Source organism: Suncus etruscus, chromosome 5, assembly GCF_024139225.1.
Source record: "Suncus etruscus isolate mSunEtr1 chromosome 5, mSunEtr1.pri.cur, whole genome shotgun sequence".
Lineage (NCBI taxonomy): Eukaryota > Metazoa > Chordata > Mammalia > Eulipotyphla > Soricidae > Suncus > Suncus etruscus.
Genome location: NC_064852.1, coordinates 20,901,107 through 20,925,526, shown reverse-complemented (window position 1 = coordinate 20,925,526; position 24,420 = coordinate 20,901,107). Strand labels below are relative to the sequence as shown.

At 58.9% G+C, this 24,420-nt stretch overlaps 1 protein-coding gene across 3 annotated transcripts; it reads left to right on the top strand.

Annotated features, from left to right (window-relative positions):
- Positions 1 to 4,625: 4,625 nt before the first annotated feature.
- On the top strand, positions 4,626 to 23,517 carry GPSM1 (G protein signaling modulator 1). 3 transcript variants are annotated; one of them, XM_049773648.1, is made up of 14 exons: positions 4,626 to 4,808; positions 8,449 to 8,670; positions 10,297 to 10,432; positions 10,923 to 11,065; positions 12,013 to 12,136; positions 12,241 to 12,356; positions 12,768 to 12,923; positions 13,313 to 13,421; positions 13,892 to 14,012; positions 16,964 to 17,034; positions 17,640 to 17,843; positions 20,751 to 20,904; positions 21,160 to 21,368; positions 22,383 to 23,517. In XM_049773648.1, exons 2-14 carry the CDS (start codon positions 8,450 to 8,452, stop codon positions 22,584 to 22,586), a joined length of 1,968 nt encoding a protein of 655 aa, XP_049629605.1. In that variant the 5' UTR covers positions 4,626 to 4,808; position 8,449; the 3' UTR covers positions 22,587 to 23,517. The 3 variants fall into 3 exon arrangements, with proteins under 3 accessions (XP_049629605.1, XP_049629604.1, XP_049629603.1); XM_049773647.1 differs by lacking the exon at positions 4,626 to 4,808 and adding an exon at positions 5,183 to 5,292 and having other exon boundaries at positions 17,661 to 17,843; XM_049773646.1 differs by lacking the exon at positions 4,626 to 4,808 and adding an exon at positions 5,183 to 5,292.
- Positions 23,518 to 24,420: the final 903 nt, after the last annotated feature.

Here is a 24,420-nt window from a genome sequence, read left to right as displayed (position 1 = left end):
GAGTGCTGAGAAGCCAGTCTGCTGGGACCCCCTGGGACCCTGCCCCACTCCCACATGCTCTGGTGGCTGCTCACAAGGCTCCCCCACCAGCTCTAACCTCTAAACTGGCCTTTACTCTGCCCCCCCCCCAGATGCCATTTCCATGGCGAGCCGCTCTCAGGTGCCCAGTGGGCACCTGATTCCCAGCCCTGCTATGTATGCAGCTCCAGGGCTGCCCTGTGTTGGGGTCAGAGCTCGAACAGCCCAGTGCTCAGTGCTCTCAGGTTCAGGTCCCCATGCCATCTCAACATCCCATCGCCTGTCTTCGTGTCTGCATCTCTCCATGTCTCTGTGTTTCTCTTCCTGTCTCTGTCTGTCTCTCCCTATTTCTGTGTCTATCTTTTTTTTTTTTTTTTTTTTTTTTTTGGTTTTTGGGCCACACCCGGCGTTGCTCAGGGGTTACTCCTGGCTGTCTGCTCAGAAATAGCTCCTGGCAGGCAAAGGGGACCATATGGGATACCGGGATTCGAACCAACCACCTTTGGTCCTGGATTGGCTGCTTGCAAGGCAAATGCCGCTGTGCTATCTTTCCTGGCCCTGTGTCTATCTCTTGTTGCTTCTCCCTGTGGCCCTGTCATTGTCTCTACCCCCCACTTTTTTTAAATTTTGGCCCACACCCAGCGGCGCTCAGGGGTTACTCTTGGCTCTGTGCACAGAAATTTGTGCTCCTGGCAGGCTCGGGAACCATATGGGATGCTGGAATTCAAACCACTGTCCGTCCTGGATCAGCTGTGTGCAAGGCATACCCCCTACTGCTGTGTTATCTCTCTGGCCTGTCTCTACCCCTTCTATCTCTTCTCTCCCTGTTTCACAGACAGGAAGGATTATCTGACTGGGTCCCCCCAGACAGTTCTGCCATGCGGGTAATAGTCATCTGCTCCTGAGTGTCCCATCCTGTCAGCGGGGTGATGGTGCATGGTGCCTGCTGGCAGGTGTCCCTGGAATGTGGTGTGGCAGGTGACGCTGTGTCAAACAGCGTGACCTCCTGCTCCGGGGACAAGTGACATCACTGGCCAAGGTGCTCTTCTGGAAGGAGTGAGGGACAGAGGCATGTTTTGTGGGTGGCCTGAGGTGCCTTTGTGCCACATGCAGTAACTGGAATTTCTCACAACAGCAAACACCCCATTTAAGACCTGGGAGACCTGGGCAGGTGTCCAGTGCTCACAGAGGCCCACACAGCGGCTGATCAATCACTGTGAAGCTCTGAGCCAGCGCCTGCCCTAGCAGCTGGTCAGGCAGAACAAATTCTCCATAGCTCCTGGGAGAAACGGGTCTCAGAGCTGGTCACTGGCCAGGTGGAGCCCATCAGCTTTGCAGAAACTGCTAGGGTTCATGGGGCAAGTGCCAGTTGGCCTGTTCCTGTCCCCACAGGCACCATCTGTGTGCAAGCAGGTCTCATCATGCTCTCAAGACGTGGTGGCACAGGGTGTGAGGCATCTGCCTTGTGCACGCTAGCCTAGGACGGACCACGGTTCGATCCCCCAGCGTCCCATATGGTCCTGCAAGCCAGGAGTGATTTCTGAGTAAACCCGGAGTGTCAGTGGTGTGGCCAAAAACAAACAAACAAAAAGACATGAGGGCTGAGGGTTGAGTCTAAGACCCCTGAGCAGGGCCATGTAGGATCATGTGCAGAAACTCACCCCTTTGTGCATACACAAGTTCATGTGTGTACATGTGCCGACATGGTGCATGCACATGTGTGTTCATCTGCCTATACAAGTGGGGCCACATTTCCATGCACATACATAGGAATGCATGGTATGTAGCCAGGCAGTCACATGTGTGGTCATGCACTATGTGTGGTCAGGGTGAATGTATCATGTGTCATGAGTTGTGTGACATGTGCCATGAGTGACACCATTACTACCCCTGGAATCCACATGATTTGGGCTGAGTTGCCTCCTTTAGGGTAGCACCTGTGAGGGTCCCTGAGGATGGGCCTGAGTGAGTCAGGGTGGGGTTGCCCTGTGTCTTCGGACCCCCTGTCCTCAGGTGCTGCTTGGCTGCCAACTTCAGCCACCCCCTGGGCCTGGGCTATGGCACTGCCTGGTTTGTGAGGTTACCCCTCCCCCTAATATCCTATGTTCATACCTATGTTCATATCACCTGAATGATCAGACCTACCCCTGAGAGAGGTCTGAGGTTTGGAATAAAGAATATAAGATGCTAGCTGGGGGAGGAGAGGATAGAAAAAGGTAACAAGGAGAGATAGCACAGCGGCATTTGCCTTTCAAGCAGCCGATCCAGGACCAAAGGTGGTTGGTTCAAATCCTGATGTCCCATATGGTCCCCCGTGCCTGCCAGGAGCTATTTCTGACAGACAGCAGGAGTAACCCCTGAGCACTGCCGAGTGTGGCCCAAAAAACAAACAAACAAACAAAAAAAAGAAAGAAAAAAGTAACAAGGGGGGCTGGAGTGGTAGCACAGTGGTAGGGCATTTGCCTTGCACGCGGCTGACCCAGGACTGACACGGGTTCGATCTCTGGCATCCCATATAGTTCCTGAGCCAGGAGCTATTTCTGAGTGCAGAACCAACAGTAGCCCCTGAGCACCACCGGGTATGTCCCCAAAGAAAAACAAAACAAAAAATAAAGGCAGCAAGGAATGAAACATGAAGGAGCTGAAAGGGAGACAGAGAGTTCCTGAGAAAAAGGCAGAGAGCCAAAGGAGAAACAGCAGAGAGGCTGCTTGAAAAGTTTAGCATAGAAGCCATGTGAGGAAAGGAACATGGTAGTAAGGCCATGAAATAAAGCTGGCTGACTTCTATGAAACTTTAACTGCCTGTGAAATTATTTCACCGCTACTGCCCTTCTCCAGAGCAGCCGGCAGAAGGGAAAAACATGCCAGAAGGGGTAAAGGCCTCACCCCAGACACACAAACTCTTTAGACTTTTTTGTTTTTTGAGCCACACCCAAAAAAGCAGTGGTGCTCAGGGGTTACTCCTGGCTCTGTGCTCAGAAATCACTTTTGTAGAGCACAGGAGACCATATGGGATGCCAGGAATCGAACCCAGGTCTGTCCTGGCTAGGCCACATACAAGACAAACACCCTACGACTATGCTATCACTCCGGCCCCTAGACATTATTTTATTTTATTTTATTTTTTTGGTTTTTGGGCCACACCCTGTGACTCTCAGGGGTTACTCCTGGCTATGTGCTCAGAAGTTGCTCCTGGCTTCTTGGGGGACCATATGGGACACCGGGGGATCGAACCGCGGTCCGTCCTAGGCTAGCGCAGGCAAGGCAGGCACCTTACCTCCAGCGCCACCGCCGGCCCCTAGACATTATATTTTATATTAAAACAACAACACAGTGCCTATGAGGATCCCATAGAACGGAGGTCCCTAAGAATGAGCCTGAGTGAGTCAGGGTGGGGTTGCCCTGTGTCTGCGATTCCCCTGTCCTCAGGTGTTGTTTGACTGTCAACTTCAGCCACCCCCTGGGCTGTGGCACTGCCCAGCTGTCTCTGTGCCATCTGCCTGTCTGTGTCCATCTGTCTGTGCCCACCTGCCTGTCTTTATGCTCACCTGTCTATCTTTGTGCCCATCTGTCTGTCTCTGTGCCCATCTGTCTTTGTGCCTGTCTGCCTGTGCCTGCCTGTCTGTCTCTGTGCTCACCTCTGTGCCCCCTGAGGCCAGGCCCAACCGAAGGTCCTGAACATTCTCTTTCCCTCTCAAAACTCCTGGTTCACATGCTGGAGTGGGGACAACGCAGAAGGAGTGGGGACAACGCAGAAGGCTGAGCCTGCCTGACTCCTTCTGGCAGGAGAGATATTATGAATCTCAGCAAAGACTCAAGTGTCTGGCCCTGCTGCCAAGGTGGCAATGAAGGCAAGTGCTGATGGGGGGGGGGGCACGGGCCTTGACCCCTAGTGATCCAGGCCCTCCTCCAATCCGTTCCCTTGTACACCTGAGCATCCATGCTGGCAGTGTAGGGAGCGTCTAACTTGAATCCCAGTCCATTCTCTCAGGCCCTCTGTGCCAGAGCTGGGTTGCAGGAAGGTAGGTCCCCTTATCCAGCCAGGACATCCACAGGATGCAAGGCATCAAATGCTGGGCACACCTCAGCCAGGGCCAGGCAGAGTCTGAGTCCATCCAGAGCCCTGTGCCTAATGCCAAGGCTGTGGGCACCTAGACATGAGCAAGCTGGAAGCTTGGAGGAAAGCGGGCATGGGGGAGGGGGTCGCTGGACATCTAGGCTGGCAGCACCTCACCAGAAGGCCTGTGTGTGGTGCCCCACTTTCCTCCCCAACCCAGTCTCCCACTCCTCTCTTCACCCTCATCTCCCTGCTTCCCACATGCCACCTGAGTTTGTGGGGCCACAGCAAGACCTCTGGAGTCCCCAGTATCAGAGACTCTGCAGTCCTCTTCCTTCCCACATTGCCAGCGAGGGACAGCATTTGGAGGGAGGGCAACCGACCCTGCTGGTCCAGCAACCCTGCCAAGACCTTGCCCAGCCCCTGGGGTCCCAGGGGTGGGCACAGCAGGGCACAGATGGTTCCATCCTGCTGCCTCGCCTCTCAGCAGAACAAGCCTGGGGCAGGGTGCCAACAGGCCCTTTATCTGTTGCTGGGTCCAGCGGCCAGGCCCAGCCAGGCTGCACTCCCAGACCCGCTGCCGGCCCCTGGCTGGCTGGGCCCTGACCCCGGTGGTGGTGGTGGTGGTGACATTGGCCCCCAGTTCCCGGCATCTCCTGGCACAGGAAGATGAAGATGAACAGGGGACGAAGAGATACCCGGTGTGGGCCTCCAGGCTACAGGGTGACACGGGGTGAGGCCAGCAGCAGAAGAAGGCTGGTGTGACGCAACGGGTGCATCCCGCATCCCGGTCCTGCGGCCAGCCAGCGGGTCACCCAGGAATCCAGCGGGGGCGGGAGTGGGCGTGCCAGGAGGGCGCGTCTGGGTCTCCCCATTTCTCAGAGCAGAGCTCCAGGCCAGCAGGGACCAAGGACGGGACTGGTTCGAGGTGAGACGGGCTGGGAGGTGGGAGGGTGGCCAGCTGCTGCGAGCCAGCCGAGCCCCGCGCCCTGCTGGAGAAGGGGCTGCAGCGTGGTGGAGGGTCGGTATCGGGGGGCGGGGAGCCCCGCGCCGGCGGCGGTGACATCACCGGGCGGGCGGCGGCCGCGCACATCACTTCCCGGCGTCTCCAGCAGCGCAGGGCCCGGCGGCTCCCGGGTCCGGCCACTCCGCGCCATGGCCGGCCCCGCCCCGCGCGCAGAGGAGCTGCCCGGCCCCGCGCGCCGCTTCTACTCCAGGTGCGCGGCCGCGGGGGGCCGGGCCGGGCCGGGCTGGGCAGGCAGGGCCGGGCCGGGCCAGGCCGGGCCGGGCAGGGGCCAGGCCAGCGCCGGGCCAGGGCCAGCAGACCCGCAGGCAGCAGCAGAGCGAACAAAGGCGGCGCCAACGTGGCGCGGAGCCTCCCTTGCGCGCGGGAGGATGGTGGGGCCCTGTGCGCGCCTCCAACCCCCATTCCCTTGGGGCGCATGGAGAGGGACTGGCAAGGGGGTGACCAGCTCAGCAGGTCGGGGTGGGGATAGGCTGCTCCGGACTGGAGTCGGGGTCAGACCCAGCCCCACTGGGGTGCAGGGTCAGGCGCTGAGCGAGGCAGTGTTCCCCCACATCTGCTGTGGGTGTCCCTGTGATTCCCCCATCCTTGGGTACCCATACCTTGGGTACCTGTCAAGGTAGCCCACAGGTGATTGAACTAGACTCATGTGACAGCCGCAGGGGGCGGACCCGCCTTCTGGCGGGATCCCCAGGGCTGGCAGGAGCTGGGTTTCTGGTGCTCCCACTGGGCTGGTTCCTCCACCGCTCCTCCTGCCTCCCCACAAACCCACCCTCCTTCTGTCTCCCCAATCTTGGCAGGGCCTATCCCAGGCCCACTCCTCAGCTCCTTCAGGGAGCTTCAGGAGCGCGGGAAGCAGCTTCACTGGTTAGACATTACACCATTGTGCCAACTGAGACTAAGTGCCTGCCTGGTGGCCCTGTTTGCAGGGCCAGTGGGGACCCTCGCCCCTGAGCAACCCCTTCAGGGTCCCCCTGGGCCCCAGGAACAAGGCTGCAAGACCTCTGACCTCGGGAGCTGGGGCCTGAGTGGAGGCTGTTTGGGGGCGTAGTGGAGCTGGAGGACCTGGTTGGTCATTCCTATCCCCCCATAGGCCAGAGCAGCAGCTGATTCTTAGGGAACTTGGGGATCACGTAGGCTGGGACCCTGGTGAGGGACAGACGTAGCAGAAGACCTGGGCTGGGCGATGCGAGCACAGATAGACCCAGAGCTGTGCCTGTCAGACCAGGGCAGAGTCATCCGCAAAGGGTTTTGCTCAGGGGTCGGAACTGCGTGGAAGGACAGAGGAAGGGAGGTGGACAGAGCCTAGGTCTGGACACTGAGGTAGTCAAAGGGTGGTCAAGGGGCTGCAGTTTGGGACCCGAGGTGCTTGGGATGGCCCAGCTCAGCCTGTCTCCAGTTTCTGACCCCAGTTCCTGTACTCCTGTGAGAATGGACCACAGAAGGACTGTGAGCCCAGGAGTCCGGGGGGTGGGGGGGGAGGAGAGTGGCATTCAGTGAACCCCTACAAACCTAGATACCTGATCCATGTGGGGAAGGGTTCAGAAGGCCCTGAGAGGAGGCTGTAGGGGTCCCTTCAAGACTTCCTGGATCTTGGGGGTCCCCTCTTGGTGCTGAACCCCAACAGCTCATATGGGCCCAAGGTTCTTCTCAGCTGCTCACGCCTCACATGTGAGTCTGTCTGAGAAGAGGGTTTGATTCCATCTGGAAACACCCCTGTGAGGGGCCTGAAGCACGTGAGGGCAAGGCCAAGGCTCACATAGGGGCACAGCGTAGAGGTGGGGGACTGGTTCAGGGTCATGGATTCCAGTGGCCAGAATGTGGCCCAAGTATCCACCTCCTGGCCACACTGGCCTGGCTCAGGGTCCCGCAAGGCAGACTAGTTGGGTTAGGAAGTGGATGCTCACAGCCTGCAGAGGTTCTGGAACCTTCTCCCTAGGGCCAGCAGAGCTCACCAGAGGTCAAGAGAGGAAGGACTGAATGCTGACATGGCCAGTGCCCCCTGCTGAGCTGCCCAATGGGTACACTGAGCCCTAGTGTAGAGAGCAATGGTTGCCCTCTGGACTGTCCCACTCGCCCTGCCCTGTGTCCCAGGCACAGAGCCCAGGAACAAGACTCAGGACAGCCTGGCTCCATGGTCCATGGTTACCTGACTTGTACAGGTTCCCAACGGCTGGTGGGGGGAGAGGGTTGGGCACGAAGGGCAGGTCTGCTTGGGAGTGGGGCTGATCAGCCTACCATCCCTGGCCTCGGCCCAGCCCATGGGGCAGCTCCAGGAGCCAGGAGAGCATGGCCACAGGGTCTCAAGAACCCAGCCTGGCTCCCCCAGCCACTCTGTCCCACACTCCAGCCATGGGATGTTGGGGTGGACAGCATGTTCCTTGCAGCACAGGGCAAAATTGGTGAGGGCCACTTGTCAGCATGGGACAGGGTCAGTGACCCCATTGTCTCACACACATGTGTACTCATACCTTGTATACACCTGCATACCTGCACACAAACCCTGCCACTGCCCTCGGCCTGGAGCTGGGCTGGATCCCCAAAGCTGCGGGATCTGGCTGGAAACAGTGCAGGACCCTGGGGTATGTGGGGACCTGAGGTGGGAAACTCTAGGCCAGGGTCTCTGAATCCCATCTCTGCAAACACTGGCCTTCAGAACCAATGCTTCTGCCAGGGATCAGTCAGAGCTGGGCTAAGAAGGGCAGGAATCGAGGGCGCCTAGGACTCCTGCTACCTCGTAATTCTCCAGCACCCCCTGTACCCCCTTCCATCTGTACACAAGGTCCTCCCTCCCAACAAGCTCAGGGAAGTGGCTCTGACCCAGATCCCATCCCTAAAGCTACTGTGAGGGACACCCTGGACCCACAAGGTTGGGGCAGGGGTTCTCCATGGCCAGGTACCGAGGCTCCACATTTCGGGTCCTTATTAGGTAGAAACTGGCATGTTCTGGGTGTGATGGTGCTCTCACACCTTAGCAGACATTGCAAAGGACAGACTGAGCAGGAACCAGGTCCTGTTTTGTGACCCCCAAACCACCCCTGTCTCTCCCACCCACATCTCCCATCCCTCCCACCCATGCCCCTGCATAGGCAGTGGGGATGGCCTGGCTGGCATCCTGTTTCAAGCACTGGCACTGCTGGAAGGTGGGATGATGCACTGTGGGCTCCTGTGCACCCCATGCCATTTGGGTCAGGCGTAGCCGTGGCTGAGCCAGTCCCTGTCCTTCAGTCCCTTGTTCCTCTCCCTCTGTCCCCTGTCCCTCATCCCTCTGCCCCTCATCCATCCATCTCTCATTCCTCTTTCCCTCATTCTTCTGTCCCTCATCCCTCTGTCCCTCTTTCCTGTGCAGGATGGAGGCTTCGTGCCTGGAGCTGGCCCTAGAGGGCGAACGTCTGTGCAAGGCTGGGGACTTCCAGGCAGGTGTGGCCTTCTTTGAGGCAGCCGTGCAAGTGGGCACAGAGGACCTGAAGACACTGAGCGCCATCTACAGCCAACTGGGCAATGCCTACTTCTACCTGAAGGAGTTTGGCCGTGCCCTCCAGTACCACCGCCATGACCTGCTGCTCGCGCGGTGAGTGTGAGGACTGTGACTTGGCTTTGCTGGGGCCCTGGGGTCAAGGGTGCCTGTCCAAGGGATGGGTCCAGGATGCCCCACAAGGCAGAGGGGCTACTCCATGTGAGAGCACGTATATGGCCTGTGTGGGAATATGCTTGGGCCTTGTGTGGTACCATGTGTGAACATGTGTGTGGATCCCTGAAACATGTGTAGTCCTATGTGGGGCCTCATGCGTGAGCACATGTTTCTATGTGAGAACACGTGAGAGCATGTAACCCTACTGTGAACATGTGTGATTCCATGTATTGTCTGTATATGTGGTCTTACATCAAATCATGCATGTAACATTGCTCAGTTCTATCCATGTAGTAGTCCCATATGAGAACATATTGTAGTTCTGTGATCCTATGTATGATCCCGTATGTGTGGTCCCATGTGAGACCATGTGTGGTCCTATGTACTGTCCATATATGTAGTTCCATATGATAACCTGCAACCTCCCGTGGGGGACCTCCGACCCGCGGGGGTGTGGAAATGAAGGTTGCTAGTTATTCGTGGGTTTGCCCGAGCAGAACCGACCTGTGAAGAAAAACTTGAGAAGTTAGTAAGAGAAGCCCTCAAGACGACACATGCTGTTCAAAAGGGAAGTTTATTGTCCGGTGATCAGCTTTTAAGGGCTGAAATAGGTCAGAGGGTGTTACAGGTTTTTCCACCAATTACAATTACAAGCATTCATTAGCATAAGCTGGGGCAGGTAATAGGGAGGGGCAAAGAGGTAGAGAGCACGTTTTACCTGAAAGCATAAGATTCAAACAGAGTTCTATAAATTTTACTCAACAAGCATAAATAGAACATCAGATGTAATCCTAATAACCTTTTGCTAACACAAAGGCAAGTTGCTCTATATTTTTCTTTCTGGCTGGATGTATTGGGCTGCTTTGAATTACTTTAGTATTTGTCTATTTCCTTTGTTCTCAAGGCATGGGCGCCTTTGGTCACGTGGGTGACAAGATTAGGAATTACTGAGGTGTCCTATGTTCTAGGTTTCATCAGCTAGGCTCCCCACAATAACCTGCATGCAACCTATGAACATGTGTGATCTCATGCATGCCCCATGCATGTGGTCCCATGTGTGAGCACTGTGTGGCCCCCTGTGTGACTGTGCATGTGCATTGTCCTATGCTATTGGGCTCTCTGTGCATGAGAGCCATGTTCACATGTATATGATCCTATGTGGTTTGTGCATGTGTTCTTATGTGAACATGTTTGTGGTCCTATGTAAGACCATGGTCCCTGTGGGTATGCGTGTGAATGTGTGGCTTCATGTGTATATATGCACGTGCTCCCATATGGGGTCACGTGCATGTGGCCCTTCAGAGTCTGGGGCTGTGATGACAGCAGGAGGCACCTTCCCAGGGCCCCAACTTTGGTGCTGCTGCCCTGCTCCTGCCCTACGCCCCCTTGCTGCCCCTCCATCCTGGCTGAGCTCCTAAGCCTTTGCCAGCCCCCCCTTCCTCCACCCTCACCTTGCACAGAGCCCAGAGTCCCTCACACGCTCCAGACCCCCAACTGTCGTCTCCCCAAGCTGGGCCCTGATGGTGGCCCTGGGCTTCTCTCGCTCATCCCCTGCCCTGCCCGCAGGACCATTGGTGACCGCATGGGTGAGGCCAAGGCCAGTGGGAACTTGGGCAACACGCTGAAGGTTCTGGGACGCTTCGATGAGGCTGTGGTCTGCTGCCAGCGCCACCTGGGCATTGCTCAGGAGCAGGGTGACAAGGTGGGCACTGCCAAGCAGCCACCAGGTGGGCACAGGAAGCATATGACACCTGAGCTTTTCGCTCCGGCTGCAGGCAGATAGGGACAACTGAAGTCACAGCCCCCAACCCTCCTGGACCTGACCCACACTCTGTATCGCCCTTGGGGGTCTCCTTCTGGGAAATGCAGTGGAGGAGTAGGTTAGGGAGAGAAGGGAAGAATTGGGGAAGGGGACAGGTGGGAAGAGAGGGATGCAGTGGGAGAGGAAGGAAGAGCTAGGGGAGAGGAGGAGGAAGAAGAGGCAGGGGAGGGGCTCCAAGGGGGGAGAGGCAGGGCAAGGTCTGGGGGAGGAGGAAGGAGAGGCGAGCGGAGAGAAGAGTCAGGGGGTGAGAGGGAGAGAAGGAGTGGAGGGTCTAAGGGGAGAAGTGGGAGGGGACAGGAGGGGGAGAAGAGGGAGAGAGGGAGAAGGGAGGGAGGAGGGCAAGACTCGCACCGAGCACTCTGCCTTGCAGGTCGGTGAGGCCCGGGCCCTCTACAACCTGGGCAATGTATACCATGCCAAGGGCAAGCAGCTTTCCTGGAGTACCGCACAGGACCCTGGCCGCCTGCCGCCTCATGGCCGAGAGACGCTGCGCAGGGCCTCCGAATACTACGAGTAAGCAAGTCCCCCAGAGTCATCCCCCAGTGACTGTAGCCAGGCCCTGCCCTGCTTTCCGTTAGGTGGGGGGGGTTACTAAGCCCCAGGTGCCCCCCAGTGGCCAGATTTCGCTGTGAGGGCAGCATATGCTGTGTCAGCTGAGACTGGTTGACTGGTGCTCCCCAAGCCCAGGGATGAAATGAGGAATGGGGGTAGAGGATGGAGGATGGGGTGGGAGGGTGGATGATGGGGATGGGCTGAGGATGAAAACTGGGAATGAGAATGGTGGTGAGAGATGGAGGATGCAAATGGGGAGGAGGGATGGAGTGATAAATGGATAGCAGATAGGAATTGGGATGGAAAAGGGTGGAATATGAGGATGAAGGATAAAGATGAGGGATGAGGAATGAGACTGGTGATGGGGTGGTGGATGGGAGATAGATGATGGGGATGAGGGATAAGAATGAGGGATGAGGGGCCGGAGAGAGAGCATGGAGGTAGGGTGTTTGTCTTGCATGCAGAAGATCAGTGGTTCAAATCCCAGCATTCCATATGGTCACCCGAGACTGCCAGGAGTGATTTCTGAGCATAGAGCCAGGAGTAACCCCTGAGCACTGCCGGGTGTGACCCCCCCCCAAAAATGAGGGATGAGGGAAAGGGAAGGGTAAGGGATGAGGGATGGAGGGGTGGGATGAAGGATGGGGGTGGGGAGATGAGGATGGGAATAGAGTAGGGGTGAGGGAGGGATCAGAGACAGGGATGGGATGAGAATGGAAGTGGATGATTGAGGACAAGAGGTGATGGTGGTTGCGGGATGGGTAGAAGATGAGAGATGGGGAATGGGGCTGATGGAAGTGGGGGATGGAAATGGACAGTGGGGATGGAGGGAGGATAGAGGAGAGAATGGAGGAGCAGACTGAGGGGATGGAGCAGGGCCTGGCGGGCTCTCACTGCACCATTCCCAGGCGGAACCTGTCCCTGGTGAAGGAGCTGGGGGACCGGGCGGCGCAGGGCAGGGCCTACGGCAACCTGGGCAACACCCACTACCTACTGGGCAGCTTCACGGAGGCTACGGCCTTCCACAAGGAGGTGAGTGTGGGGTGCCTGCGTGGGAGACTTGATGACAGGCTCACTGATGGGCTCCTGACGGACCCCTGACGGGCTCACTGACTGGCCCTGCCCTGCCCTGCCAGCGCCTGGCGATTGCAAAGGAGTTTGGCGACAAGGCTGCGGAGCGCCGGGCTTACAGCAACCTGGGCAATGCACATGTCTTCCTGGGGCGCTTCGACGTGGCTGCTGAGTATTACAAGTAAGAGGTGGCCCACGGCTGCAGCTTGGGCATGGTAGTGGGGCATGCTCAGGCCATGCAGGCATACCAGAGTGGGCCCCAAATCTCCAGACCCACAGTTTTCCTATAGGTGTGGGCTGACTTAACTCATATCCGAGGCCCTCATCAACTCCACAGAGGCCTCTGCATTCTGGGCCCAGGCCTGGCTTTCCGGTCCTGGTTTCTGGGGATCCCCCATAGCTTTCCTTGCTCTTGGCACTGCCTGGGGGCTTAGTTGTCCCCCACATCCAGCAGGCCCTGGGCTCCAGGACATGGGCTCCTGCTGCTGCCTGGCTTTTAGGCAGAGGCGAGGCCGGGGTTGGGGTCTTTAGGAGTGTGGAGCTGGTGGCCAGGTGGGAAGCCTGGGTCTGGGCTTGAGCACATCCCTCACAGGAAGACGCTGCAGCTGGCGCGGCAGCTGCAGGACCAGGCGGTGGAGGCGCAGGCATGCTACAGTCTGGGCAACACCTACACCCTGATGCAGGACTATGAGCGTGCCGCAGAGTACCACCTGCGCCACCTGCTCATCGCGCAGGAGCTGGTGGACAGGTAAGGGCAGTCATGGGAGACACGTGGAGGGCAGAGGGGAGGGTTGATAGGGTGACTCAAACTGGGGAGACTGCAGACTCAGGATGAACCCTCAGTGGCCACTAGGGGGCGAGCAAGCCCTGGGGACCCCAGGCTATTGCTGATGAGGCTAATGTGGGGAGGGAAGGTGAGGGGGGGGGAGGGGAGGAGAGGAGAAGGAAGTTGAGGAGAAGAGGGGCAAGGACTCTCTCTGGGGTCTAATCCCTCTTGTACTCAGGCTGAGGCCTAGTGGCTCAAAGCCATGTGTGGCATCCAGTACTGGGCCCTGTGCCTCCTCCTCCCCATGGCTGGCTAGCAGGTGGGCAAGCTGAGGATCCTGAGTGCACAGACCTGACTCAGTTTCCCCGCAGAGTGGGAGAAGGCCGGGCATGCTGGAGCCTGGGCAATGCCTATGTGTCCATGGGGAGCCCAGCCCAGGCCCTGACCTTCGCTAAAAAGCACCTGGAAATCTCCCAGGAGGTGAGCACCCCCGTTCTTCCCGTCAACAAACTTGTTACCCATGGGTCAGCAGTCCCCAACAGCCCCCTTCCCTTCCAAGGGCCACCCCAAGGGATGTGGCCTTGCAGAGACCACTAGGGCCAATAGGGCCTGTGCACCCCAACCCTCCTGTTGGCTTGGCTCATTTTTAGCCTCGGCTCCTGGGGTGACCACAGTCCCTGAACCCCATCTTCTGGGCACTGCTCCTCAGCATGGGGGACAGCAGGGATTGGGGAAGGAGCCCATGGCCCCTGGTGGAGCTGAAAGTCCTGAACCACACTTGCTTGGCCTGCACTTGGTGGTGTCTACAGCCTGGGACCCTCCACTTGGGTCTCTGCTCTAAACTGGGGATGCAATAGAGGGTACAGAGACCTGGGAAGGAGCCTCAAGTCAGACAGCCACTCTGGGGTGTCCTTGATCCTCACTCAGAACCCCTGTTCTGCTGGCTGCAGATTGGAGACCGTGCTGGGGAGCTCACAGCCCGCATGAATGTGGCACAGCTACAGCTGGTACTAGGCCGGCTCAGCCCAGCAGCAGCCGAGAAGCCTGACCTGGCCGGTTACGAGGCCCAAGGTGAGTCCAGGAGGGATGGGGTCCAGTGGGTGGGGGCAGGAGTTGGGGGCCAGGGGCAGGGTGTCCTGGGACAACTAGAGCCTCTTTGCTTTTTTTGTTTTGTTTTGAGGCCACACCCAATAGCCTCAGGGGTTCCTCCTGGCTTTGTGTTCAGATGCTCAGCAATCACTCCTGGCAGGTTCAAGGAGACCCCATGGGATACTGGGGATTGAACCTGAGTTGGCTGTGTGCAAGGCAAATGCCCTACCTGATATTCTATTGCCCCAGCTCCTTTTGGTGTAATTTAGACTTATTTGTGCTGCCTGTGAGGCCAGGGGAGGCAGGGAGTGAGAGTGAGGCCAGTGGGAAGCCAGTCAAGGGGCTGTGACCAGCCCTTGTCCACATCCACAAGGCTTGCAGCACTTGGGTCAGGCTCTATGGGAGAGGGTGACCTTCAAGACTGGGAAGGCCTAAAAACAAACAAACAAAAAGACTGGGAAGGCCTGTCATCTGACCCCCCTGGAGGGAGTGGGGGGCACTAACAAGGCCCCATCTTCCAGATGCTGGGCAGTATCTACCCCCAGCAGTGCCACACAGGCAGCAGGTGCCCAAGCAAACACATTAGCAAGTTGGGCAAACATGGGCACTGCAGGGGGCTGGCCCTGGGCACAGACAGGCCCCTCAGGTTGTGGGTACTGCAGGAGAACAGTCCTGGCATCCTCAGCCACCGTAGCACCCCACACATGCTGTTAGTCTCCCCAGCCTCACTTGAACCCCTCCCAGGCTGTGCCTTAGGGGTGTCCATCTTGCCCAACTCCAGTGCCCACTAGGAGTCCTCACTAAGAACCCAGAACTCAGAACTCAGTTGGGCATGCTGGACGCTGCTGCTTCTGTTGGGGGTTGCTGGGGGATGGGCCCGCAGAAGACAAAGCACCTCTTTCATGTGTGGATTTCCTCCTATGCACCCACCAAAACACCCGCACAATAGTTTCTGTGAGTGTCCTGGGTAGCAGCGGCCTCTCAGACCCCCATCCGGGTGCCACTGGGCCCAGAGGGTGAGTCTGTCGTACCTGGATGCCCGTCTACACTGCAGTGTGGGGGATGGACCCTAGGCTGAGTCCTGTGTGGGGCCCATCCGCCTCAGGAGACACCGCCCAATACTAGCTGCCAGAGCCAGGAATGGGCATGGGGTGGGGAGAGGCTGGCAGGCAGGAACAAGTGGTCCTGTGTGCCCGCTGCCCTGATTGCTGCCCGCCAGAGCTCCACGTCCTGTAGTCTCCCAGGACTGGGTACACTCTCAAGCTGAGTTATCGAATACCTTTCAGGTCCACTCTTGCACAATGGCAGGGGCCACTGCTGCCCCCCAAACCCCGTCTCTCTCCCAAGGGTCCCAGCTGGTGACTTCAGCTGTCCCATCACCTCCCAGGTCCCTTGCACCCCCATAGACCTTGGCAATAGCAGTGAGGCTCAGTCCTGCCCAGGGTACCCTAGGGAGTACTGCCCCTCAAATCCTGGCCCATGCTCAGGCCCCTCCACTACTGTGAGCCCCCCGAACATGCATGGACAAGAGCCAGGGGTGCAATTCAGCTGGGACAAGGTTGGGGGTCCCTAGGAGTAGTTAGGGGGGCAGAGTCTAGCTTGGAGAGACGGAAGGTTCCAGACCTCACCCTTCTGCAAGGAGAGGGTTGGGGTGTGGCCTGAATGCCCCAGTCAGGCCAGCAGACGGCGGTTGGGCCGCCTAGGCTGGCCCCTCTCCACACAGAGGCTCATTTAGCACCAAGGGGCCTTCCACCCACTCCCCACTGACCCCCCAGCTCCTAGGCGGCCAGGGAAAGGGACACGTGTCCTGGAGATCCAGGCTGGACAGAAACAGCCGGTAGGCTGGGCAGGCAGCGAACTAGATGGGGAAACTGAGCCGGCCCCCCAGGCTGCCAGGCAGCTGGGAGAGAGGCCCCCCACACACCACAGGAGGAGGGAGATGGAGCCGGGTTCTGGGGGGCTGCGGTGAGTGTTGGGGCTTTTGGTCCACTCTCGGTCATTCCCATCCACAGCCCCCTGCTTGAGGAGTGGTGGCATTTCCAGTGATCACCAGACCTGGAGCTGCTTTTCTTATTGGGACATTAATCCCCAGACTCGTCTTATGGTGCTCTCCCTCTTCTGCTTCATCCTCTATCCTCCCTCTCTGGTCTCCTCCACTTCCCCTCTGCTCCCTATCCTTTGTTGTCCCCCAGTTCTACCCCTCTCTCCTCCTCCCCCTCTGTGCTCCTCCTCTTCTCTCCTCCTCCCCTTTGTGCTCCCCCTACTGCCCTCCAGCCCTCTATGCTCTCCCATCTGTTTTCCCTCCATCCCACTCTGTGCTCCCCCGTCCTCCCCATTTTCTGGACCCTGCTTTCCAGTGTCTCTCCTGGCCCTGTTCATGCCCCCTCCACTCTACCTTCCTTAGGGCCCCAGTGTAAACAGGTGCAATTGACCACTTTTGGGAGCTGCTGAGCAGCAGTGGGGCCCCTTGTTCTTAGGGGGGCACCTCGCTGCCCACCAAGCTCCCCGTGGCCACCTAGAACTGTGCGAACCCCTCCCTACCTGCATAGGCATCCAGCTCAGGCTCACTGAGATTTGGAGCCTGCTGGCTGGGTCAATGCTAAACACCCTGCCCAGTCGGTCAGTTTTCCTATGTCCTGGGGCACCTTGTCTGCCTGCCTTGCTGGCACAGGGCTCTGCTATTTCCTGGAACATTCTCAGCCAAGCCTTGCCACAGCCCAGGCCATCCCCTTGCCTGCTTCCTTCTACTGTCCCTGCAACCTCCAGAGTCTGGCCCATACCCAGCTCTATGCAGGTCCTAAGGCCCACAGCATGGGGCCAGAGATAGCAGGGAACAGACAGAGGGGTCAGAGCACCACAGGGTGAACCCCCGGACAAGGCACAGCTCCTCATACCCCCAGTTGAGGCCTGACTGACAACTCTCTGCCTTCCAGGTGCCAGACCCAAGCGGACACAGAGGCTGAGTGCAGAGGCCTGGGACTCACTGAGGTTGCCTCTGGAACGGGTAAGGCTGGGGAGAGGGTGACGCTGGGGAGCTTGGACAGGGCAGATGGGAGCTGAGATGCAGGGTCTTTGGTATAGGGTTAGTGGTACAGGGTCAGAGTGTAGGGTCTGGGGTATAAGGTCTAATGGGTAGGGACTGGGGTGCAGGGACTGGTGTACAGGCTCTGGGCTGCTGAGTTTCGGGGTGCTGTGGGTCCTGGGGTCCCAGGGCTGGGTGGACCTGATCGCAGGGCTGGGTAGTGACTTCCTCACTAGTGACTGCCCTCTCCTCATCCTGTGACCAGTTTGGTCCCTGTCAGACACCAGTGAGGAAGTCCCACAGGCCACATCTGGCCATGTCCCCATCCCTGTCTACATCTCAGCCCTAGATCTCAAAGACCCCTTGGGGCAGGGTCAACACCAGAGCCTGTGCTTCAGTGCTGTGAGGCTATGGCCAGGACCTGACAGCTCTGAGCTCTGGTTTCCAAGCTGGACTCGACTACCAACCCTAGTGGGGGCCGGGTAGGTGTTGAACACAGAGCCCCAGGGTCACGGGTCCCTCAGTGTAGGAGCTGCCCCACCCCTGCCCTGAATCCCAGGGGCCCCTAGACTGCTGTACCCTTACAGCTCTGCCCCCCTGCTGCCCAGGAGCAGAATGGAGATAGCCTGTCAAATGCTGGGGATTGGCGGGGTCCTGGCCGAGATTCATTGCCCCTGCCTGGGAGAAGCCGCAAGTACCAGGAGGGGCTGGACGCCACTGAGAGGAGGCCCCGGGAGGGCGGCCACTCCCCGCTGGACAGCGCCGATGTCCGGGTGCAGCTGCCCCGCACGGTAAGTAGGGGTGCCCCCACCCCTGCACATTGCTTATCACTGGCCAGCTTACCCCTGAGCAGAGACAGATGGGTTCCGGCAGGGTGTTCTTTGCTCAGGATCTGGGTAGGGCTTGTGGGGCACAAAGGGGCGAATCTGCAGCCCACGGAGCCCCCCGCCCACAAGTGCCTCCCCACGGAGCTGCAAATAGGCTTGTGATCACTTGAGTGGCACCTTCCAGCGGAGCCGTGGGCGCTGCAGTATTCTTAGCTCGAATGCCATACCCCAGTTCTCTACAAGCCTGGTGAGGGGCCGATACCCCATCTGACCCCTGAACTGCCCCCTGAGTGATGGCGGAAGGCTAGGGTCACCCCCAAAGTGAAAGCCCCCAGCCAGAAATCAAGGCTTTCTATTTCATCCGCCCAAGGCTGCAGGGACTGAGCTCAGGAGCAGCTCTGGGCCTGGTGATCCAGAAGTGAACCCTAAGGGAAGGAGTTCAGGAGGGTGGGACTGGACATAGACTGGGGATCCACAGGTATGAAGGGCATGTGTGACGTGGTCTGGGCAGCACCTGCCCCCAACCTGGCTTCATCCCTGCTTCACTCCAGCTTCCTGACTCAAGGCCCCTCATGTGACCTGGTCTCAAACCTTATGCCATACATGCTTGCCCCCTAAACCTCAGCCCTAGGAGGGAAAACTAAGGCCCAGAGGGGCAAGCTGGCCTGCAGCACCAGCTGGTGCAGTCCCCCTGTACCCCTTACAGAGGAGAAGTGGGTGGGCAGTGCCTGGCTGCTCCCAGGGTCCCTCCTGCTGTCCTGCCCCTGCACCCAGCTGCTTCTCCAGCTCTGGGCTGTGGAGGGGCTGCCAGAGGTGTGTGTGTGTTGGGGGGGGGTTTGCTCTGGCCCAGGGCCCTGGGCTGAACAGAGACCAAGAGGCCCCACGGGGGGGGGGGGGGTGAGGGGAGAGTCCAGAGGCCTGAGTGCTCAGATCAGCATGGGAAATGTACTCCCAGTGTTTACAGAGGCTGTGTATGTGCGTGAAAGAGAGAGAAAGAGAGAGTAAGAGAGAGAGAGAGAGGGAGGGAGGGAGGGAGGGAGGGAGATAGGAGAGAAAGCACAAGGGGAGAGGAGGGGGGAGGAGGGAGAAAGAGAACACAGGAAGAGGAGGGAGAGGGGAGGAGAGGGAGAGGGAGAGGAAGAGAGCCCGAGGGAGAGGGAGGGGGCAGGGGCACCCGCACAGGCAGGTGGGCTGGACAGGGAGGTCCCAGCTCTCTCATTTAAACAGGCGCGCTGGGTGCCACTGACAGGCGCTGGGCGCTGCTAACAGTTGCTGGGTGTGAGGTGCCTGCAGCTCCTTGGGGTGGCCCTGCTTTCTGTGGCCCCGTAGCTCTCAGTGGCGCTGCTGGAGCACAGTGAGCCAGTGTGAGTATCGGGGTCCCTGGAAACATCTCTCCTGGGGAAGAGGGGGGTACGGCAGTGGGATGGGAGGGGGCCACCCAGAGTCCCCTGGCAGCCTTGCTCAAAGCTAGTGCTATAGGCTATGTTCCAGCACCTTCCAAATAGGCCAGCAACCTCTTTCCCAGGGCCCAGCAGGTTGGGGGGGGGGGGGGCCTGCCTTGGCAGAGAGGGGCCGGGTGTGGATGCGAGAGGTTGACAGAACCCTCAGCTGTCCCCCAAATCCCCACTGAACCACATATAGGGGCCTGGCACCTTGGTCTTGCCCTGTGGAGGCCCCCCTCAGCCCGAGCCCCCACATAAAGGGAGGGTCCCCTTGACAGGTGTGGGATGAGGGTGCGCCAGCCCAAAGCCTCTCCCTGGGAGCACCTCATCCGAATGTCCCCGGGGGCTGGAGAGTGGGTGTGAGTATAGAGAAATGGGGTTCAGTTTATGGAGGCTGTGGATGTAAGTGCAGAGAAGTGGGGTTCAATCCACAGAGACTATTGATACAAGAGTAGGTAAGTGGGGATTAATTTATAGAGTGTGGATATGAATGCAGAGAAGTAGGGTTCAGTTCATGGAGACTGGGTGTGAGTGCAGAGAGATGGAGTTGAATGGGTCCAGCCCACTTCTTCCTGTCCTAAAGGAGCTGGACCCTCGTGCCTGGCCTATTTTCTACAAGGACAGGCCCCTGGCATGGAGCCCACTGCCTGCAAGCACCATGGGGTCCCCAGAAGGGTAGATCACCCAGCTCGAAAGCCCCTGGGGTTCCTTCAAGCTGCCCCTGCACTATCAGGACCCCATGAGCAGCCCTCCTGCTCTCCCCAGTATGGTTGAGCTGTTTGTAATCCCAGCAGGGTCACAGTTGGGGGTTCCCTGTTAAGAGGTGACCTGCAGGGCAGGAGAGATAGCATGGAGGTAAGGTGTTGCCTTGGATGCAGAAGGACAGTGGTTCGAATCCCTGCATCCCATATGGTCACCTGGGCCTTCCAGGGGCGATTTCTGAGCATAGAGCCAGGAGTAACCCCTGAGCACTGCCGAGTGTGACCCAAAAACTAAAAAAAAAAAAAAAAAAGGTGACCTGCCCTCTCGCCCTGCCAGCGCCTGAAACTGAAACTGGTGTACAGGTCTGGGCCACCTCACAGCCATGGGGTCAGCAAGAGGGATATTCCACTTTCTGTGACCTGAGCACTCTACACATGGGAACCTGGCCCCCCAATATTTGCTGTCTTCTGTGCCTTATAAATCTGCTGTCCAGATCCCATTAAGGCAGGAGTCAGGAGCCCTCACCTTCTGTGGCCTGGGCTCCTTGCCTTTGCTATATGCCCCCATGTTGCTGGGATGTTTGAGTCAGGCTGCATGTTGACAGGCTGATGCTATTGAAGCAGAGACTCATAGGGGTGTGGGATGGGGTTGGGTGGGGATATCTGTCCAGGGGGCAGGGCAGGGCGGCTGCAGAGGATCCTTCCGATGATTCCCCCCTGACCCACAGAGCATCCCCCGAGCCCCATCCTCCGAGGAGGAGTGTTTCTTCGACCTGCTGAGCAAGTTCCAGAGCAGTCGCATGGACGACCAGCGCTGCACCCTGGAAGATGGGCCTGGGGCCTCTGAGGCCACAGCAGCCCCCGCCCTGGAGGAGCGGATTAGTGAGTACCCGAGGGCGGGTGTGCCAGCTGCCAAGTGCCCCCAAGCCTGCCAGAGCCTGCACCGAAAGGGTGTAATCATGCTGCCCTGCCCCCGGCACTCCGGAACAGGCGTCAGCACCTGCAGCGAGGCTGTGGGAGGCCAAGGCCCTCCTGTCACCTCCTGGGCGTTGCAGTAGGGGGCTGGGAGGGCCGGGAAGGGCTGGCTCAGTGGGCAGAGCATAGCCCTGGCCCCTAGCTAACCCCTGTGTCCCGTAGCCCAGCCCTCGATTACCGCATCACCACAGACTGAGGAGCTCTTCGACCTCATCGCCAGCTCCCAGAGCCGCCGGCTTGATGATCAACGGGCCAGCGTGGGCAGCCTGCCTGGCCTGCGCATCACCCACAACAACCTGGGACATCTTCGAGGCGAGGGTGATCCCCAGGAGCCCGGTGACGAATTCTTCAACATGCTCATCAAATGTCAGGTCGGCCCTGGGGTCCTGCCCCGCTCCTCAGCCATGCCATGCCCACCTGTCATTCCCATTCCGAAAGCCACGCTCCTCATTCGTGCCTATTAAACAGCCATACCCATTCAGCAGCTCACACACTCGGCCACACCTTCTACCACCTGTCCTGCCCCTCAACTACACCAATCACCCCCATATGCCATGCCCATTCAGCATGTCATGACACTTAACCACACCCATTCTGCTTCCTGACAAGCCCCTCAACCATGCCCCACCCACCCTATACAGTCCTGTCCATTTCACACCCCAGGCCCCAGTCACGTTCATTCCATTGCCTACCCTACCCAGCCATACCATTCCATGCCCCTTCACCATGACACTCCCCCAGATCACAGCTCCTCACTCCATTCCCAGTTGTGTGAGCTCTGCCATCCCCTGTTTAGCCCTCTGGTCTCATTCAGAGACAGAGACTGGGTCACCTAGCGCCTACAAGTGCTGAGAGCTCTGGGCCCTCCTGAAAGCCTTCCCAGAGGGTCTCCCTTAAGGGCAGGGGTTCAGAGCCTGGATGCACAGTGTGGACTCTGGAGCTCCCATCCTCCAAAAGTTGGTGCAGCCTGCGGGCAGGTTGACAAGGAAGCTGAGGGTGGGGATAGGCAGGAGGCTGGGCCCTCCGCAGACCTACCTTCCTTCCCACAGAACCGCACCTCCCAGCCCATCCCGCCCCAGCGCCCTCCAGCCCCCCGTCTGCACACACACCCGCGGCGCCCACTGTGGCCGCTGCACCAGCTTATGGACCTCCTGCTCCACGGCCTGCCGAGAAAGCCATCGCGGTCCCCGCTTCCCCGTACCAGGCGCCGCGGTCTGGGTCTGAAAGCTGTAGCCAGATCTCACTGGTGACCCTCAGCCCCATAATCCAACCACATCCAGGGGGTCTCCTGCTCAGCTCTCACCCAGAGACCTCTGTGAGACCAGTGCTGGCTGCACCTCCCCAGGGGGTCCAGGTGAGGCAGCCAACAATCCGTGTCCCCCCAGTCCTCCAGGATTGATGACCAGCGCTGCTGCCCACCTGCTGTTCTGCCCCGTGGCCCCACCATGCCAGACGAGGATTTCTTCAGCCTCATCCAGCGGGTGCAAGCCAAGCGGATGGACGAGCAGCGGGTTGACCTCGCTGGGAGCCCAGAGCAGGAGGTGGGCGGGCCTGAGCCCCGAGAACAGTGCCAGCCAGGCGCCAGCTAAGACTGCTGGGCCCCCACCAGGCCTGCCCCCAAGCCCCAGGGTCACTGGCAGGCTCTGTTCCCCCAGTCCCTCCCGAGGAGCCAGCATACAGCCCCTGTGGCCTCGTCCAGAGCAGCAGGCCTAGGCTAGGGCCTCAGGGGGAGGTGGTGGCTCCTGTCCTGGGCAGACCTCCATATGGTACATGGCCTCCTTGGGCTGCCTGACTCAGCCCTGCCCCTTCCCCTGGCCAGCCCCAAACCCGGTGCTGTCCCCCCTTCCTGCTCCCCTGGCCAAATGTGAAACCCTCATATTCCCCAAGCCCCCAAATCTCTCTGGGGGCGGCCAGTAGCTTGGACCTTACTGTTCCCTCCAAACTGGTTCTAGAATGCCCAATGCTGAGCCCTGGATAGGGACCCCAGGGGAGGCACCCACAGGCTTCTTGAGTGCCCCTGGGGGTCTGGGACCACAGAGTTGTGGGGGTATCAGCCACCTCCAACCTTACCCTGACCATGCCAGGAACCCAATTCCGAGACCCTGACACTGCCCAGAATGAGGGGCTCAGCCCAGCTCTTGCCCTATGCAGGCAGTTGGGGGCCGGCCCCTGCATGGCCAACTTGCCCAGTGGGCAGGAGATGTTCATCCCTCAGGCCTGACTATCACTTGCTCAGCCCATTTGGATCCATGACCCCCTGGGGAGCTCCTGAGGCCCAGCCACAGCCCTCCTCCCCTGTGTGCTCTTGGATGGGTCAAGGGTGCCTCTGAGGAGGCAGTTGGACCCCCCACCTGTGGTACGGCCTGGGTATGTGGGTGAGGTGGAGGTGCTCTGAGGGGCTCCACACCCACATACTTAAATGTCCCCCATGTCGCTTCCCTGTGCACCACGCCCACGGGCCCTTCCAGCCCCAGCGCTGCACCTCCTCCCCGTGATGCCCAAATAAATGCCACCAAGTAACTGATGTGTTGATATCAGAGCTGGACACACAAATTGACCCATCCCCTGACCCTCATCACAGGTCTTTCTCGGGACACACAGCCTGGCAGAGTGCTGTGCAATTGGTAATGAACCAGGGTTCTGTCCCAGGACACTGCTTCTGGGTGGCATAGGGAGGTGGGTGGGCTCTCCACTGCATCCTGGGAACCCAGTATCTCTCAGACAATCCCCAGCCCTGCCTAGATTCACAGACAATACTCAGTACATGAGTCTAAGTGAAAACTCACGAGTTGCTTTTCCTACAGTGAGGACCCCTAGAAGAGCTGACAGGTCTGGGAGACTGGAGGTGGGGCAGAAGGTCTCTGCACCCCCAGGACATCATGCCAGGTTGGGTTGGGGGAGACTCAGAAGGCTTGAATTTAACCCTTTGGAGACAGAGTTTTCCAGGACAGCAAGGATCACAGAGGGACGGAGTACAGAGGGCTGGAGCACCAGGGCAGAGGCAAGACTAGCTGTAAGGGCTTCTTGGAGTGAGTGGATGCAAGAGAAGGGGGCTGCAGGCACTGGAATCCCCTGGGCCCAGAAACTGAGGCAAAGCAACAGCCACATGTCCAGGCCCAGGGCCCATTCCCAATCCCTGCCAGGCTGCCGCTGGTTGCACCCTGCAAGTAGGGCTGCCCTGGGTTCTGGTTCTGCAGCTCCATGCAGGAGAGGTCCTCAGTGACACAATCCTCCCCTCCCATGCTCATGGCAGGGCGGATCTGGGGGATAATGGGTGCCTGCTAGGGAGTAGACAGGGGGAATCAAGTCTGAAGAACAATGCTGGGTCGTGAGGATCCAGTGCTGCCGCTGCTACCGGTGATTAATGTTGAAGGTCACACAACCCAAAGCGGAGCCGGAATAAACACGGCCCTGCTGGCGGGC